We start from the raw sequence: 16,312 nt of genomic DNA, 5'->3' as shown, positions 1-16,312 counted from the left end.
ACACGCATGGAATGAAATACTGTTCTGCAATCACAACACTTTTTTTTTATAAAGAGGGACTTTATTTCGTTTGTCAATAAAAAATATAGTTATTCACGGGTAACATTTGTTCAGACCAAACCAAACGAGGCACGTAGACTCCAGCAGCACTTTAAACAAGAAATAAAGAGCACCCTCGTGAACGGTGTCACACCCTTTACAGATGGATCATCAAACTAAATGTCTGCCCTCATTCCCCACATCCGCGCTCAGTCTCTCTCCAACGCCCTCGCCGCTCACTTCTTGAGCTTCTTCTGCGCCGCCTTCTTCTTCACCATCTGCAGGCGCTTCATGGCGTTCAGCTGGGACTCCTGCGAGGTCGGTGCCTTGTCCCCCGCCGCCGCCTTCGAACCGTTCCCGTTGTTCCCGTTCCCGCCCCCGTTGCTCCCCGACCCCCCGCCGTTGCCCCCCGAGCCGTGGGACGACCCCGGGGATCCTCCCCCGCCCCCGGAGGGCGCTTTCCCCTGGCCCTCCCCGCTGGAGGAGCGGTTGAGCGACTGCTTGCCCAGCGTGAGTGGCGGCGGCTGCTTCGAGGACGGCGCCGCGCTCGAACTGCCCCCGTTGCCGCCGCCCGACGGTTTGGCGGCCCCTGCTCCGTTCTTGGTCCCCCCCCCCGCCAGTCCGGACAGCCCCGCGGGCTTCTGGGTGCTGGTGTTGACGCTGGAGCCCGAGGAGGCCAGCTTGGTGCTGGACATGACGGAGGAAGGGGTGGTCTTGGCCACGAAGGCGGCCCACCCCGTGAGGCCGCTGCCTGCGGAGGACGCGCCGGTGCCGCCGGGGTTGGCTGCAGGAGCGGAAGTCTGCGGGGGGAAAGGGAAGGGAAGATCTCCCGTTAAAAAGACTGCATCGAGCTGATCGACTACCTTGAAACAGACCAAAACCCAGAATAATTTCATTGAAAGGTTAGGATTAATGAAAAAAAATTGGATTTTTACTAAACAAGAGCTAGATATAGAATAAAACAATATGTTAATAAAGACTACATTCCTTTAATGGTTCTATAAAGAGCTAACAAAAACACTTGGAACACCTACCTTCAACTCAGTTCTTTTAAATGCTTGAAAGCTGCTGGTGGTGTCAGTTTTAGACTTCATCTCCGTCTTCTTCACCAGCGCATCCTTCACCACAGGGGCCGCCGAGGCTGCAACGGGGCTTGACTTCTGGGGAGGCTTCTGGGGTTTCTGGGCCTGGAAAGTAAACACACACAGGCACACAAACATACTTTTAAGCAGTGATATTAATACATTTAAATGACATTTCCATTTATCCAAAGCACTTGTCCAATGAGGCTAAGAACAAGCCAAGCACACTCTCCCTCTCCAAAAAAACAACAACCGAATCTGCATTTCTTTTGGGTATTACTTTGACTACAATTGTTAATGTCAAAACTCTAACTCAGCTTTCAACCAAGTTTGTCCCATGAAACCACTGGACGGAGTGAGCTGTAGGAATCACAACACGAGGAGAGTCTACAGGTCTCAAGACTAGCATTTGCTACTAACCCTAACCCATTTATTTATTTATTTATTTATTTATTTATTTATTTATTTATATATATATATACTAAATAAATGACTGATGCTACCTATGAGAAAATGACCTATCAACCACCTGATAAAAGGTGGCAGTCTTGAACCCTGGTCTAGGAGCATCACAGTCCCCTCCGCGGTGATGATGAAGGGCTTACCAGGCGTTTCATCTGCCTGGTGCAGCGGGCGCAGTGCCAGATGAGCCGTGGGTCGTTGACCTCCTTGTCCGTCACCTGGGGCTTGTGGCAGTCCTGGTGGTACAGGTTGTGGCACTCCTGGCATTCCACCAGCTGGTTTCCCATGGTGACCGTCATCTGCCTGGAGTCATTAGCAGGTGCACAAAAAAGGTGTTGGCATCAAATATTCCATCAATAGATCTCCAAATGATCCACTGAATGAGGACGTACTCAATATTTATTTATATAATATTTATAAATGATCCATTTTGTGTTCACCATATAGAAGTTCTATTAAATATTTTGTATATCTTTTGAATAACTGTCCAATTGTATTTTGTATGAATCCTTGTGACAATATACCAAGACACATATACATTCATTCTGATTGTGCTGATTTAACTATTGTTAGTTAACTAGATGACCCACTCACCTGCAAACCACACAAGCCAGGCCCATCTCCATGGCGAAGTCGTCTGCGTTGGTCTCATCGTAGTCGTGCATGCTGGGCTGGACGAGGTCCTTGCTGGTCTGAACGGTGACGGGCGATGAGCGGCTCTCCTGCTTCTCCAGACGTGGCTTTTTAGGAGGCTCAACCTCACACAGTTCAACCCTGACCTGAGTCAGCCCATGGGAAAGAACTTTGTTATACTGTACAATATCCCCGAGCATAACGTCTGCATTATATTAGTGGATTTAAATAAATATATAAAACCGACTACATTTTGGCTAGGTAGTCAAACATCCTACCCACTGGCATGACTAATGTACTACTAATGCATTACCTTTTCAGCAGGGCGTTTCTCTGCCTCCTTCTTGCTCTTCTCCGAGTGGATGGACTTACTGCTGCCACTGCTGCTGCTGCTGCTGGGGGATGAGGAGGAACTGGACGAGGACTTGGAGTCCTGCTTACTGAGGCTTAACTTGGACACAGACCCCTTTGAAATCTCTACGTCCTAATTATAAAATACAAAACACAATGTACCGGAATTTCAATTTTTTCAACATTCAAGAAAGTAAAAAACAGAATATTGAATGAGGTTATTTATAACATATTAATAACAATGAGACAAAATGCAAAATGTTTAAACAAAGCATACCAGGAAAATAAACACCATATAGCACAGAGGACATGTCGAGTCAAGCAAGTTCACGTTTATAGCATTGAATGACAAACAAGGAAATAGACTATGTGTGTACAGCTGAGCTTACCTTTATTGACGATCGGTAGGATGAATCACTACCTCTGGACATAGACTCGTCGAGCAGGGCTCGGAGTTTCTCGGCAGAGTCTTTGCTCTTGGAGTGCAGAAAACCCAGACCCTTGAGGAAGATCGGATCCAACTCCAGACTCAGGGCTGTTGCCATGATTTAAACTGCAGGTGGAGAATAAATGATAAAGCTTTGGTCATACTCAAAAAACTTCGTAATGTCCCATGTCAGTTAAACACCTCTTGCTATGAGAAGAATGGCATAACAGAGTCAGAAATGTCCAGGATTGTGAAGGTCTCTGATAAAGCACAATGACAGATAGGGATGTTACAAAGGGTTGCACTCTACCCCATTATATATATTACTATAACGTTAACGTCCTTGTTAATTTACCTTTCTTATAAAGTATTTAGAAGGTACGAAACCAACAGCCGTGGAGTATTTACAACGGACACAAACTAAATGTTAACGGACATTAGACAGAAATACAGGCAGTGATCAGCCGGTTTACTCCATGAAGTGAGTCGCACTTCAGCTGCTTTTCCGTCTTTCTTCATCTGGCGGTGCAACCGCTTTATAACTCCGGAGGAAACTGACAATGCTTTTAAGATGCTTTCTTTTCTCCATTTCACAAATGTAACATTGGTTTTACGCGTTATTCTTTAATAATTATTATTAATCGAGTAGCCTAGACTTTTTTTTTTTTTTTTAATAATTGATCTTGGACTATTTTACACCTTAGTTGAATATTGGTGTGCCGGTAGAGAGAGACCTGGCAGCAGCGCAGGGGGGCACTGTAGAGTTATCAAAGCCTATGTTATGACAGAGATGTAAGACGAGGAAGTGTTTTAACATAACGTGGTTTGAGGTTGATGCTGGCCGATCTGTTACTGTAGTAAAGTGAATCTACATATTTGTGTCATTCGTCTCCGATTCAACCCGGATTCATTATTTAATTGGCTTGACAGGTATGTCACACAATACCAAATGTGGACATTCATGCTCCACATGCAATCTTGCTCGTTGACAATTACATGATTTGTCAAACAAATAACCCGTGTCTTATTATTTCCTTGTAGAAGTATCTACAATGAAGTCCGAAGATCAACGACAGCATTCTCTCTATTTAGAAATCTCCTTCGATGATTATGATGAGCCCTCAATTCCCTTGCGCACCACAATCGTCCTCTTTCTCATTTCCTATTGCAAGTCCAAGTCTTTTAAAGTGTTTCTCGTCAGTGCCAGGCCAATAACTGCTCACTCATTGGAAAATCATGTCATAGTAGTAAGTGATTTTTCTGTAGTCCAATTGGAAGACGTACCTGCGTTGGCGAGAGGCTGTCGTCTGCCCGTAGTTTTAGATGAAACGGAGACGCATTGCAGAGCAGGACTGGCTGTGGTCCTTCGGCACATCATTGACAGGACGACGGAGGCTGATCCATCCCGGAAGGATGTGCTAGAACTGTTGGGCTTCAAGAAGACATGCCTCAAAGCCTGTGCTGAGGTAGGGTCCATGCACCAAAACAATACAATACATGAATGTCCTTGGTATTACAATGGTATTGCAATACAATAATATGTTATTACATAAATCATCAATAGCCATCAAAACAGTGTTTCTCTTTTAAGTCTTCAAACCAGGTTCAAACATAGTGATGAATCAGACATGGCATGTGTTTGCGGGCATCCCATGACCACATTCTATATACATTTATAATAGGCCTACCCATCCCTCTACCAATTTGGTGCTGTCACCCACTTATAAGTTCCCAGCCACAGTTTGAAAATCACTGGCCTAGACAATTACACCTATATTTTCAAGAAATACTATCTTTGATATCTTTGAAAACTTGTTTTTGATATACTTTTCGGACAATCAAGTCTAATTCAGTACTCTGTTCAGTTTCTTGTTCGGAGTTCCTTGTAATGTGGAGATGGTAAAAGGGATAGACAGATGATTATAAAACCCTGTTATTATTCTCTTCTGTGTGATCAGGTAAGCCACTGGACGAGGCTGTGTGAAATTGGCATCCCCTGTGCTGTGGAAGAACACCTCCAGAACCCGACTGATCCCTCACTCCACCTCCCTGAAGCCATCCTCCACCTAGAGAAAACACTCGGCGAGCCTGTCAAAGTGCACAACGACGACAAACTACGCAGACAAAAACTCAGAGAACAACAACAGCAGCAGCAGCAGCAACAGAACAAGAAGAAAAACCGCAAAGAAGCCGGGGATAAACAAGTCTCTGAGGCTGGCGAGAGCCTTGAACTCCGGGCAGCTCTAGCCAAGCTCTCCGTGGAGGATGCGGTTCTCTCTCCCACCACCAGGGAGCACTGCGAGATCAGGAAAGTGAGGACGGCCGACCTGCCTCCGCTGGAGCACGTGTTCGCCGAGGGATTGTACTTCACTCTGACGGATGTGGTGCTGTTGCCGTGCATCTATCACTACCTGGTAATGACCATCGCGCTATCATTTATTACATCAACGTCTCGTCGTTTAGAGTTACCTCCTGTAATTACTCCTGCTTTATTAATATGGAAAAAAAAGATAGGAACTCAATCAACATGAGAGGCTATTTGCTGATATAGATTTACCTATTTGAGTGTAGCCTACATTGTACTGTGGAGTACTTTGGTGGGAAAAAAGGCGCAGCAGCCCAGAAAGTGATGTGGATTACATATTACACATATATTTCAAACTGTTACTTTGGTACTGAGCGCAGCTGCAGTTAAACAGTGAACAGTTAGGTCTGGCAGGCAGAGGAACCATCTACGGGCATGTGGTTTTCCAGTCCATCTTCAATTGTTCAAGTGTTGTCAAGCGTTTCATTTCCTAAAATGAGGTTCCTAAATCAATACTGGTACCTTTTTTTTTGCAATCCCACCGATTGCGTTGGTTTGTTTGCACATTTAGAGCATTCTTATTGTATGTCCCAGTGTTATTATTATTATTATTATATTCCATATTCGACCTCATCAAGTTGATGGTCCCGTTCACACCCACAGTGCATGTTCTGGCAACCTCTGCGGTTGGGCTGTTATGCTAGTGTAGGTATTTGGAACACACCACGCGGGGACAGCAGATCTTGGATGAACAGCTGCGTTGTACTTGGCAGAGGGTTAGGACCACCACTGGATAATGATGTGTGTGTTTGAGCTTCCATTTCTAAAATGGCTCTTTGACTGTTATTTCCCCCCTCTTCTCTGGGTAAATATCGAATGTCAGGAGTTATGAGGTCAACACCATCCACGGTACTAATGATGGTTGGAAAACATCCGAAACGGTGGAACATTGATGTTGTTATGGGGAGGCTTTGACCACATGGTGGTTTTAATTTAATTGGTTTGCACACACTCCCAGTGTCTTGGTAAGGAAGGCTGGTTGTTGATGCCCCCGCTCATGCTGGGAAGAGACTGTTAATATCGCCGCCGTCGTCATTGCCTCCCGGTCGAACCTCCATGAGCCCGTCCCGCTCCAGACTACTGTGGGAACGGGAGTGTAGTCCTCCTGTTCACTGGTCAGCTGTGCTCCACTGGTCTCCGGTTTCACACTCTGCCTAGCGTGTCTCCTCTCCCAGCGGCTGTCTGCGTCCCTGGGGCGCCCCTAGCCTGCTGAACGCCCACCCACCCCCCCCCCCCCTCCACTCGACTCTCCATCCCACCCACCCACTGCACTCCTACTCCAAACCAACCACCCCCTTATCCACAGTGTGGCCTAATCTCTCTCGCTCTCTTGCTCCTTTACCTAATCCTCAAACAGAGTGACACGACATGGTCACTGTTCATGTATGTTTGTGTGTCTACAACACACACACACACACACACACACACACATACATACACACACACACACACACACACACACACACTTTTATTTCAGCCTTCCATGTCTGTTAAGAGGAGGGTGATGAGTGGAGGGGGGGGGGGGGGGATGCAGTGAAACCTGTTCATCCCGCATCATTGGATGCATCACCTGCATCATCAAGTCACATTTTAACCTGTTTATTTAACCTTTTCTTCCCCTCCTCCTCCTCCTCCTCCTCCTCCTCCTCCTCCTCCACAGTGTTCCCTCCAGACCAACTCTGCCCCCAGCTCCCTGTCCAGGCTCCCCCTCCTGCTGGGCTGGTACCGCCGGGTGCAGGAGGTCCCGGGGATCCTGGCCGCGAGTCAGGCCTGCGGGATGCTCCTCTCCTCCCCATCTCCTCCTCCTCCTCCTGCTGAGGTTCCCCCTGGGGGCATCTCCCCCACCACTACTCCTTCTCCTGCATGTTCTGAGCCGCTCCCCACGGAGGCTGGAGTGGAATCGGAGGAGGTCGTGAAGTCCTCTGAAGTGTCCTTCATCGGGGGACCAAGGCCCACCATGACAAAATTGAAAGTAAATAAACCGGTTTACTTGCTTTCGTTTGTGTGTGTGTGTGTGTGTGTGTGTGTGTGTGTGTGTGTGTGTGTGTGTGTGTGTGTGTGTGTGTGTGTGTGTGTGTGTGTGTGTGTGTGTGTGTGTGTGTGTGTGTGTGTGCGCATGTGGGAGTGTGTGGACGTGTGGGAGTGTGTGGACGTGTGGGAGTGTGTGCGTGGGTGCGTCCTCGTAGGTGGGGGGGCTTTTTGTCATGAGGGTTGTTTGCCCAGAGTCATCCATGGATGGATTTGAGAACCCCCCACTGTCTGTGGTCTGTGAAGAGCCCTGATGAGGGCCTGGAGTACTTGTTGGCCTGTATCCCTGTAATTTACTCCGGGGCTTCCTGCTGATTGTTCTCTTCAAAAATGTGGCGCAAAATTATTGTTATGAACTACGCAAGACTGTTCAATGCTCCAGTGCATTTTATTTCCTGTTTAACGTGTTTAGTTTGTACTGTTACTCAAGAGTCTGCAATCCCAATCCTTTTCCTGTGACCGAAGGGAAGGATATAATGAATGTAATTATAGAGCGACATGTCGTTCCCCGCTGGACTGAGCCGTAACGGATAAATTAGTGCAGGTATCACAGGCTAGTCTCTCCCAAGGTGTTCGTTTGCATCCAACCCCCCCCTGTCGAACACTTGATGGAGGTGTATACTTACTGCTGTTCACCATTCATACTAGTCATTTAGCTCAGCAGACACTTCCCTGTAAGCCACCTGCAGTGAATTAGCTGCATGGCACGAAGGAGCAGGTGGGTTTGTTGGGGAAACTTGACTCAAGGCCAGTACCTTCTGAGGGTCCCAACACCCGAGCCATTTCTCCAGCCTGCCTCTGAAACACACCTCTGTGGGTGTGCAGTGTCCCAATCCCTTCAAGTACACCCCCTACCCCCGACCAGTCTAACGGATCAACCTGTACACACGCACACACACGCACACACACACACACACACACACACACACAGATAAGTCTCCACATTCTGCCGGCTGAGCTGCTCTGAACTCGGCGAGAAGCGGCTGTCTCCCCACATGGGGATGAAGGAGGTGGACCGGGCTGTCGGAGTGCAACGCCTAACCCTCTCCCTACTGTAGTCCCCCTGTGCTCTGTAAGCTCTGCACTCTCCAGATAGATCAATCATCGATTTCCTGTTGGCCTGCCATCAAGAACAATACGTCGAGGGAGGAGAGGAGAGAGGATGGGAGAGCGGAGGAAGAGGGGGGGGGGGGGGTGAGGCAGGGGGACAAGGAGGAAGGAGGGGAGAGGGGTGCAGCGGGGGAGGGGAGGACAGAGAGGAGGAGAAACTGAACGGCAGGGGAAAGTGTTTTGAGAACTTCTAGTAAACTTGGATGGGTGCCAAATTGGCCGGGTGCGATGTGCGCAAATGAACGCTTTCATGTGCGGTAAAGTCATTGATTGATTTGAAAATCACACACACACACACACACACACACACACACACACACACACACACACACACACACACACACACACACAATGATCGCAATTCCTTGCCTACCCGGGGGATCAGCAGGCTTGCCATGTGTCGCCTTCGTCATGTCTGCCGTGCAGCTGTTGTACTGGCTCAGCCAAGGTGTCTGTCTCTGTTTGTCTGTCTGTCCTCTTGCGTGTCGGCCCGTCTGTCTGCATCTTCTCACACAAGTCTGCCTGACCGTCTGTCCGGTTGTCTGCCTGCATGGCCTCCCACTAGTCCGTCTGTCCGTCATTCGGTCTGTCTGCATGCACGGGCGTCTTTTGGCTATGTCTGTCTTTTAATTGTGTTGGTGTGTGTGTGATAAGATCTCCAGATATTATTACTGGATTGGTTGATGGCCTTGATGATTTATTATGTATGAAGTTATGAGTTTTTATGAAGTCCAAATACTGGACTTCTACTACTGGGCTGCTGATTGCTTCAAAAACTAAACTATTTGGTTGATTTTCTCCATTTGTCCATTTTTTATTGAATGGTCTTCAGAGAAAGCTAGCAAATTTAACTTCACTATGATCATATCCATATGATCAATTCGTTCTTACCAATTATGTTGTTACTAATTTTTCATAGATAATTTATGTCTACTTTTATAGACTACATGAATAATATATTTTTATGCTATCGCTAGATTCATTGATAATATTTTGTTAGGTGTGTGTTTGTATGTGTGACAGAGTTGGGGGGGGGGGGGGAGGTGTGCATGCCCGTATGTGTGTGACCAGATACTGGGAGGTCTGTGTGTGTGTGTGTTTATGACGAAGACAGGGAGGGGTTTGTGTGCACGTGTGAGACGGATACAGAGAGGTGTGTGTGTGTGTGTGTGTGTGTGTGTCAATCTGAGTGTGTGTGTGTGTGTGCTTGCGACACAGACGGGGAGGTTTGTGTGTGTGTGTATTTTTGACACTGAAGAGGAGTCGTTTGTGTGCATGTGTGAGAAAGATACAGGGAGGTGTTTGTCGCACAGAAAAGGAGGTGCATGTGAGAGACAGATACCGGGAGGTGGCTGTGTTTTTGACACACAGCGAGGTGTATGAGTGTGTGTGTGCAAGACACAATTTGACACACTATCCTGCTGTAACGCTAACCAGATCCTCTCCATCTCGCCCTGTCCCTCTCTTTAGAGGGACAGAGCTCTCACTTTCACCTTATCTAGTTCACTGTCCCTCTCTTTAGAGGGCTTTCTCTAGCTTCTTTTCCCTTTCTGTGGCACTCTTTTTCTAGCTCTCTCCATCCCTCTCTTTAGTGCTCTCTTTCTCTCCCTATTTATTTCTCTCTCGCTCCTCTCTATCTCTCCACCTTTCTATTTATCGCTCTCTAATTCTCTCTACATCCATCTCTCTGTATCCCCCTCTTTCTCTCGATATATATCTTTCCATTTCCCCCGATGTCCTTTCTGTAGTTCTCTCTCTCTCCCCCCCATCTCTCTCTTTTATAGGGCCGATCAGTGTTTCTGCTGTACAAACACTTCTTTGCTGTCGTGAAGGCCCACCGATGCATGCCAATTAAACACCTGCTATGAAGTCTATTTAAACTCTGTCATTAAAAATGCCCACACAGTCTTCGGAGGATGCAAAAAATGTCCAATCCGACTCGGCAGCTTGTCGTTTTTTGTTGTTTGTCGCCTCAGCGAGCCGCCCCGGTAAACGGCCGCGTGAGGCGGCAACAGTGTTTCTATGGTAACCAGCTGCGTGTTTGTCTTCCGTGCGTCACCCTATAGGAGCAGGGCATCGAGGCGTTCTTCTCGCCCCACCCCGGCGCCACACGGACCCTGGCGTGGGAGTCTTTCCCAGGGGCCGTCAACCCCACGGAAGGTAACGCCCCTCACGCTGCCTCTCTGGGCCCTGGACTCCCTTCCCGTCCCGCAATGTTAAGGCGCTTGTGCGTGGCACCAAACTGACACGGCACCCAGATAGGTGGGCCATAGTGGGCGCACATCCTGAAAAGTGCCACAGAAAACGTCCTCCAACCACAACCGGCAATCATCTAGAACTTAACCTGTCACTACGGCGCAGTGTTCAGTGTGGAAGCACCTTAAAATTCGGTTCAACTAAATGTTGAGGGGTTCTTTCCGCGACAAGGCCTTGCTCAAACAAAGCTATAGAGACCCTTATTTCATTGTCATTGAATCGCCGCATCCATCAAACAGAGCTTGGATTATCACGTGCGTGTTTTTGCAGCTGGCGCTTGAGTAGTCCGGTGAGGGAGCCGCTGATTTCGTTGCCAGAGAAGTGGGGGAAATCACCCTCTCAGGAAACCGGATTGTTACGCAGGCGTCTTCTGATGATTTATGATGAATGTGGCAAAAATAACGGATATCTGCTGTAACAGCTGCTCTTACTACGAGCCCAACTCAGCTGTTTAGAAAACGGACTCGTGGCACTCGGCTCCTGCTCCCATTATTGGAAACAGTCGGAGCATGTTGAACTGGTTCCCGCGCCTTCATAGACACTAAACTCGTTGACATGAATGGGGTTGACTTAATACGTTGTGACACTATATGTTGTGTGCACACATATAGTGTTGCTCCTGTTTGACCTCTCTCTCTCTCTCTCTCTCTCTCTCTCTCTCTCTCTCTCTCTCTCTCTAACTCCCTCTTGTAGTGTTATTATTTCGTATATATTCTATATTCCTAGTGCATCCATTTCACTCTGGTGTCTTGGTATCAACAAGGGAGCCATTGTGGTTGTTGGTGTTGTTTTTCTTGTCACACTAAACAGTGACCTGTCGACATGAGCTAAGGCGTATAGCTTTAATGGAGGGAAAATATACGGTCTCTCCCCCTACACTCTGTTTCTATTCTTTCTCTGGTTTTCACTTCCCCCCCCGTTCCAATTAGTGACATTTTGGTACTACGTGATGGGCTTTTTAAATTAAATAAGTGTTAGGACATATACCATTATGTTCTCGTAAAGATGTACCATTGGAAAAAGAATTACATTTGATAGCACTTTTCATTGGTGTGTGAAGAGGGTTGAAGATAAAAATGATCCTGAGTCATATTGGTGAAGCGGAACATTTTATCAAATGAAAAAGTGAACTGAACCGATATGAACTTCAGTTATTATACATTTTTAGAGATCTATCCAATAATGGTTTGCTATTGATAGCTCAACACCAATATATGGTTGTGTAACACTAGCACTTACATTGCACACAGGAAGAGCCGCCGTGATGCTGGGTAATTGAGAATCGCAGTTTGTTTCCCTCGGTGAGTTTGTATAAATCACATCACCTAAACAAGGCTGGTTCAAGGTTCAAGGTTCAAGGTGTCTTTATTTTCCCCAATGGAGCCATTTGTTGTGCAGCCAGAGAGAAACACACAATTCATACATACATAGACATGAAAACTGACCCAACAGTGGACATAATAAATATCATAACATAAAACCATGATACAGTAAAAAACAATGTTAAACAATAGATAGTACTGGTTAAAAACACTCATTTGATAGTGTTTAAAAAACGAGTGACAGTTGGTATAAGGAGTTCTTGTGTCTATTGGTCTTGTAACTTTTGGACACAAATCTACGGCCAGACGGAAGCAGTATGAACTCTGAGTGCAGGGGGTGACTAGGATCATCGAGGATCGACCGGGCTTTCTTGATGGCTTTCTTGATGGCTCGGTTTTTGTGAATGGATGGCAGGTTATTTAAGGTAGCCCCAGTTGGGTTCGAATCCCTTCCGTGCATCGATTACATTTAAGGAGTTTCATAATCTCTGGATGCACTGCGATCAAGACCAAATGACAACAACCTTTTGTACTTCTATTACATAATCCTTTTATATGTTCAGTTGAAATACTGTACTTTGGAAAGTAGTGTGGGCGGCCTCTCCACTTGTGCGTGTCTGTGTGTGTGTGTGTGTGTGCTCGTGTGCAAGGTGTGTGTCTGTGCGCAAGGCACAATTACGTACAAATAACCACAACCTTTAGAATTTCCGTCTCAGACCTTTTTTACTGCTTAGTAGCAATACTGCACTGTCTGCTGACGTGTGGGCAGAAGTCTACTCTGAGTTTGGGTGTGCATGTGTCTGTGTGAATCATGGAATGGACTGCGTTCTTATTGTTGTTGACGCTGTGCTTGATATATGGAGCAGGTTGCCAGCGCCTCTCAGCAGCACAGGGTTGGAAGGTAGGTGGGCCCTTGTGTTGCTGCGCCGCAGCAATTAGGGCGGCGCAGAGACAAGAGGTGCACAATTTGTCCCCAGCACAGAGTGTGTGGGCCTCCCCCTGTTCTCTCACACGCACACACGCACACGCACGCACACACACACACACACACACACACACACACACACACACACACACACACACACACACACACACACACACACACACACACACACACACAGAAATAGATTTGAGAACTGCAACCGTGTTCGTTAAAAAACCCTGCAAACGGGAGCACAGGGATGCACAATACATCTATTAAAAAACTAAAACAAATGGGGTTTTTCGCACGCACACGCACGAGCACTCTGTGTGACGGTTTGTTTAGCTCTGCAGAGGAGCCTGGTAACCTTTTTTAATAAAGTGTGTCGCCACGGCCTCCCGAGATAAGCAGTCAGGTAATGACTGGGACCATTGTGTACAACAAGTCTCTTAATGTATGCAGCTGCAGCCTCAATAAAGCTCAATGTATGTAATGGAGAAGATGGGCGGGGAGGCGGGGAAACAGGAATTTAAAGAAAGGAGTATGGAGAGAGAAAATGAGGGATGAGAAGAGAAAGGGGAAGTCAAAAGTCAAATCACAATATTTTGGGAGAAACTGTGAAGAAGGACACCTTGAGGTAGATGCTGTGTTTTGTCATGTCTTGTGCTGTGAGCTGCTCCGGGGGCTTGTTTTGGTACAAGGAGATGTGAGCTGTGTTCCCCATTCTGTCTCTGAGGTTACCGGCGGTTGGCGGTTGAAACGCCGCCGAGGAACCCCAGGCATCCATTTGTCTCCTGTCTCCTGCGGTGCATCTTTGACTGTGACACACAGGTGGTTATTAAAGCGGTTTCGAAAATAAACCTCGCTGACGCAAAACGGTGTGTGTCAAAGTTGAAGCGTCGCGGCGGATTAAAATAAAAATGATCATCTCGGGCTTCAAATGCAAACCGGTCCTGCGTAGGATATTTAGCCAGTTGTCAAGATACTGTCTGCACAAAGTTTAAACACAAGTGTGTGTTACAACTGACTACTGCGTTCGATAAAGGTTTCCTCTGAGTCAATGTAATGCTAATTGCTCTGTTAGCCGGATGGTCGTCTTCACCCATTCATTGCTGCATTCACCCCCATTCACCCCATTGCTGCCTTCGCTGTACACATAAAATATACATAAAAGGTTGTCATTGTTAGTGTTTATATTCACGTGTCATGGCATTTGAGACTTGAATGCCATGACAAGTGAATATAACTTGAGCTATAAAGGAATGTCTATCATTCTATATATGCAGAGCATATATCGTTTTGATTAAGATTTGCAATTTTAAAAGTAAAGATAAAACCAACCAAACCAAATGCAATCTCTGGTTGTTTTTTGGTTGTATCATTGTAGTTCCTGTGACAACTGGGCTTCCAGATGGTCCAGGGTTGGTGCAGAGTATGGATTAGACGCCTCATGCTGTCGGAGCCCCTATCCGAGCCAGTCAGTGGAAAGGTGATTGATGATGATTTTCCTGACGGGTGTTTTGACAGGTGGCTAAGACAGTTTGATCAATACTGGACCAGTTCAAAATGATATTTTTTCCTGATTGGTCTGCATGACTCATTACTTATAGAAATATGAGCTAGATGATGTGATCTATTTGAAGACGAAACCTTTTAAAAATAGTTCCTTATCCCACGCTTATTGCCCAATTACCTTACATTCACACTACATGCATCCGTCGACGGATGACTGAGGGCATGTCTGACGTATGGGGGAGAAGTCTTTGTAGACGCAGCCTGCAGCAAATCAAATCGCTCCCCACTTGAAAATTTCTAATCGTTTCACGCAGGCCACGGAGCCTACAGAACGGACGGACCCACAATGCATTTTGAGAGCGCCCCAAGTCAATGAGATCCGTCGACGGACGAATGTATTGCGAATGTAGTGTTATTGTTAAACACCATGCCAACTTAGAGGAGATGAGGCCTTATACGCCAACCAATCCTAACCCCCTAGAGACCCCCTGATCTATGTTAATTTGACCAATCGGTGCTATCCTAATGTCACCAATCCAATCCTGATTGGTCTAATCATATTGTTGCAGGCTCTGCCCTAAAATCCCGAAATATGCAAGATGTTAAGCTCTTAATGCCATTTCATGTTGTCTTTAAATAGAGGGGGAAAATGTTATGCTCTTGTGTTTATTGTGTGATTATTGTATTTATAAGATGCACAATCATATTAGTATGAGCGCAGTACAATGAAATGTGGAGAATTCTGACGCTTGGGCATCCACAAAGGCTTATCTGAAATTAAAATACAAATTGAACAAATTGTTATTCTGCACTTATTGTTGCCCATGCTGAGATTTGAGAAATCTATCATCACTGCATACTCCATGGAGCAGGCCCTCCGTCCTAAACCACAGGGTTCCCCCCCATACATTAAAGTGAAAGGATTGAAACACTTTAATGATTGAAACTGTGTGTGTGTGTGTGTGTGTGTGTGTGTGTGTGTGTGTGTGTGTGCGTGTGCGTGCGCGCGGGGGGGAGGTCTACAACCCGCTCCTGCCTTTCTTAGTTACTTCCAATCATAGGTAGTAATGGGTAATCTTGTGTCCACCCCTCACTCCAGACACCTGAAGCCCTCCCCAGCAGAGACACTCCGCTCTGCCACTCTCTATTTTACGGCGATGTTGCGATTTGAATGCAAAGCCACTTAGCGTCTTCACACTCTCTGCGTCTCCATAATGTCATTTCATGAATATTTATCCACACTATTTATTTACTGATATCTATATAGATTATATATATATATAGATATAGATATAGATAGATAGATATTTATATATAGATAGATAGATATTTATATTTTATTTTGTTTTGCTGTGCTCAATAATCGCCTTTGAGGTTCCACAGCAGTGATCTGTAAGGTTGGTGGGGGGGGGGAACGACTGGGATCCGCCTGGAGCCAGTTTTTTCCGTCCCGCTGTTGGATTACCCCATGTTGCTCATTCAATTTCACTCGATTCATAATGAAGCAGACTCCAGTGTTTTTTAAGGGCGAGCCGAAGCAGAATTTAAAACCAACAGTTTTTTCTTTGGTGTGTTATATTTATTTTCTCTGGCTCTCCCTTGAAGACAGTTCAAGTTTCCCAGCCTAAGGGGCTTTAAAGTGTGATTGTAATGCAGAGTGGACAGTCAAGGGCTGTCACGGCCTGGTACGCAGTGTGTGTTTTGAGCTTTAGCATCTCTCCCGGATTGACTTACCTGGCTTTATTACCGCACGCACCCTATGAATAAAAGATTATTTACCTATTGAAGTAGGGATGATAA

The 16,312-nt window shown here is 46.3% G+C and overlaps 2 protein-coding genes across 3 annotated transcripts in view; one reads left to right on the top strand and one right to left on the bottom strand.

Annotated features, from left to right (window-relative positions):
* Positions 1-42: 42 nt before the first annotated feature.
* Positions 43-3,490, bottom strand: ints12 (integrator complex subunit 12). The gene is made up of 7 exons (XM_084465916.1): positions 3,350-3,490; positions 2,957-3,120; positions 2,530-2,700; positions 2,178-2,362; positions 1,727-1,886; positions 1,074-1,226; positions 43-839 (listed from the first exon to the last, which is right to left on the bottom strand). The coding sequence occupies exons 2-7, from the start codon at positions 3,110-3,112 to the stop codon at positions 276-278; spliced, it is 1,389 nt and encodes a 462-aa protein (XP_084322042.1). The 5' UTR covers positions 3,113-3,120; positions 3,350-3,490; the 3' UTR covers positions 43-275.
* A 333-nt stretch (positions 3,491-3,823) lies between these two features.
* The window catches only part of gstcd (glutathione S-transferase, C-terminal domain containing), a 36,599-nt gene continuing 24,110 nt past the window's right edge, over positions 3,824-16,312 (top strand). The window contains exons 1-5 of one of the 2 annotated variants that reach the window (XM_084465597.1): positions 3,824-3,924; positions 4,036-4,460; positions 4,953-5,408; positions 7,020-7,331; positions 10,564-10,657. In XM_084465597.1, the coding sequence (XP_084321723.1) occupies positions 4,047-4,460; positions 4,953-5,408; positions 7,020-7,331; positions 10,564-10,657 (1,276 nt within the window). In that variant the 5' untranslated portion in view covers positions 3,824-3,924; positions 4,036-4,046. The remainder of the gene's footprint in view (positions 3,925-4,035; positions 4,461-4,952; positions 5,409-7,019; positions 7,332-10,563; positions 10,658-16,312) is intronic. The other variant, XM_084465598.1, reaches the window with a different exon arrangement.

This window comes from Micromesistius poutassou (genome assembly GCF_964030765.1).
Source record: "Micromesistius poutassou genome assembly, chromosome: 3".
NCBI classification, from domain to species: Eukaryota; Metazoa; Chordata; class Actinopteri; order Gadiformes; family Gadidae; genus Micromesistius; species Micromesistius poutassou.
This window is presented reverse-complemented; position numbering and strand designations above follow the sequence as displayed.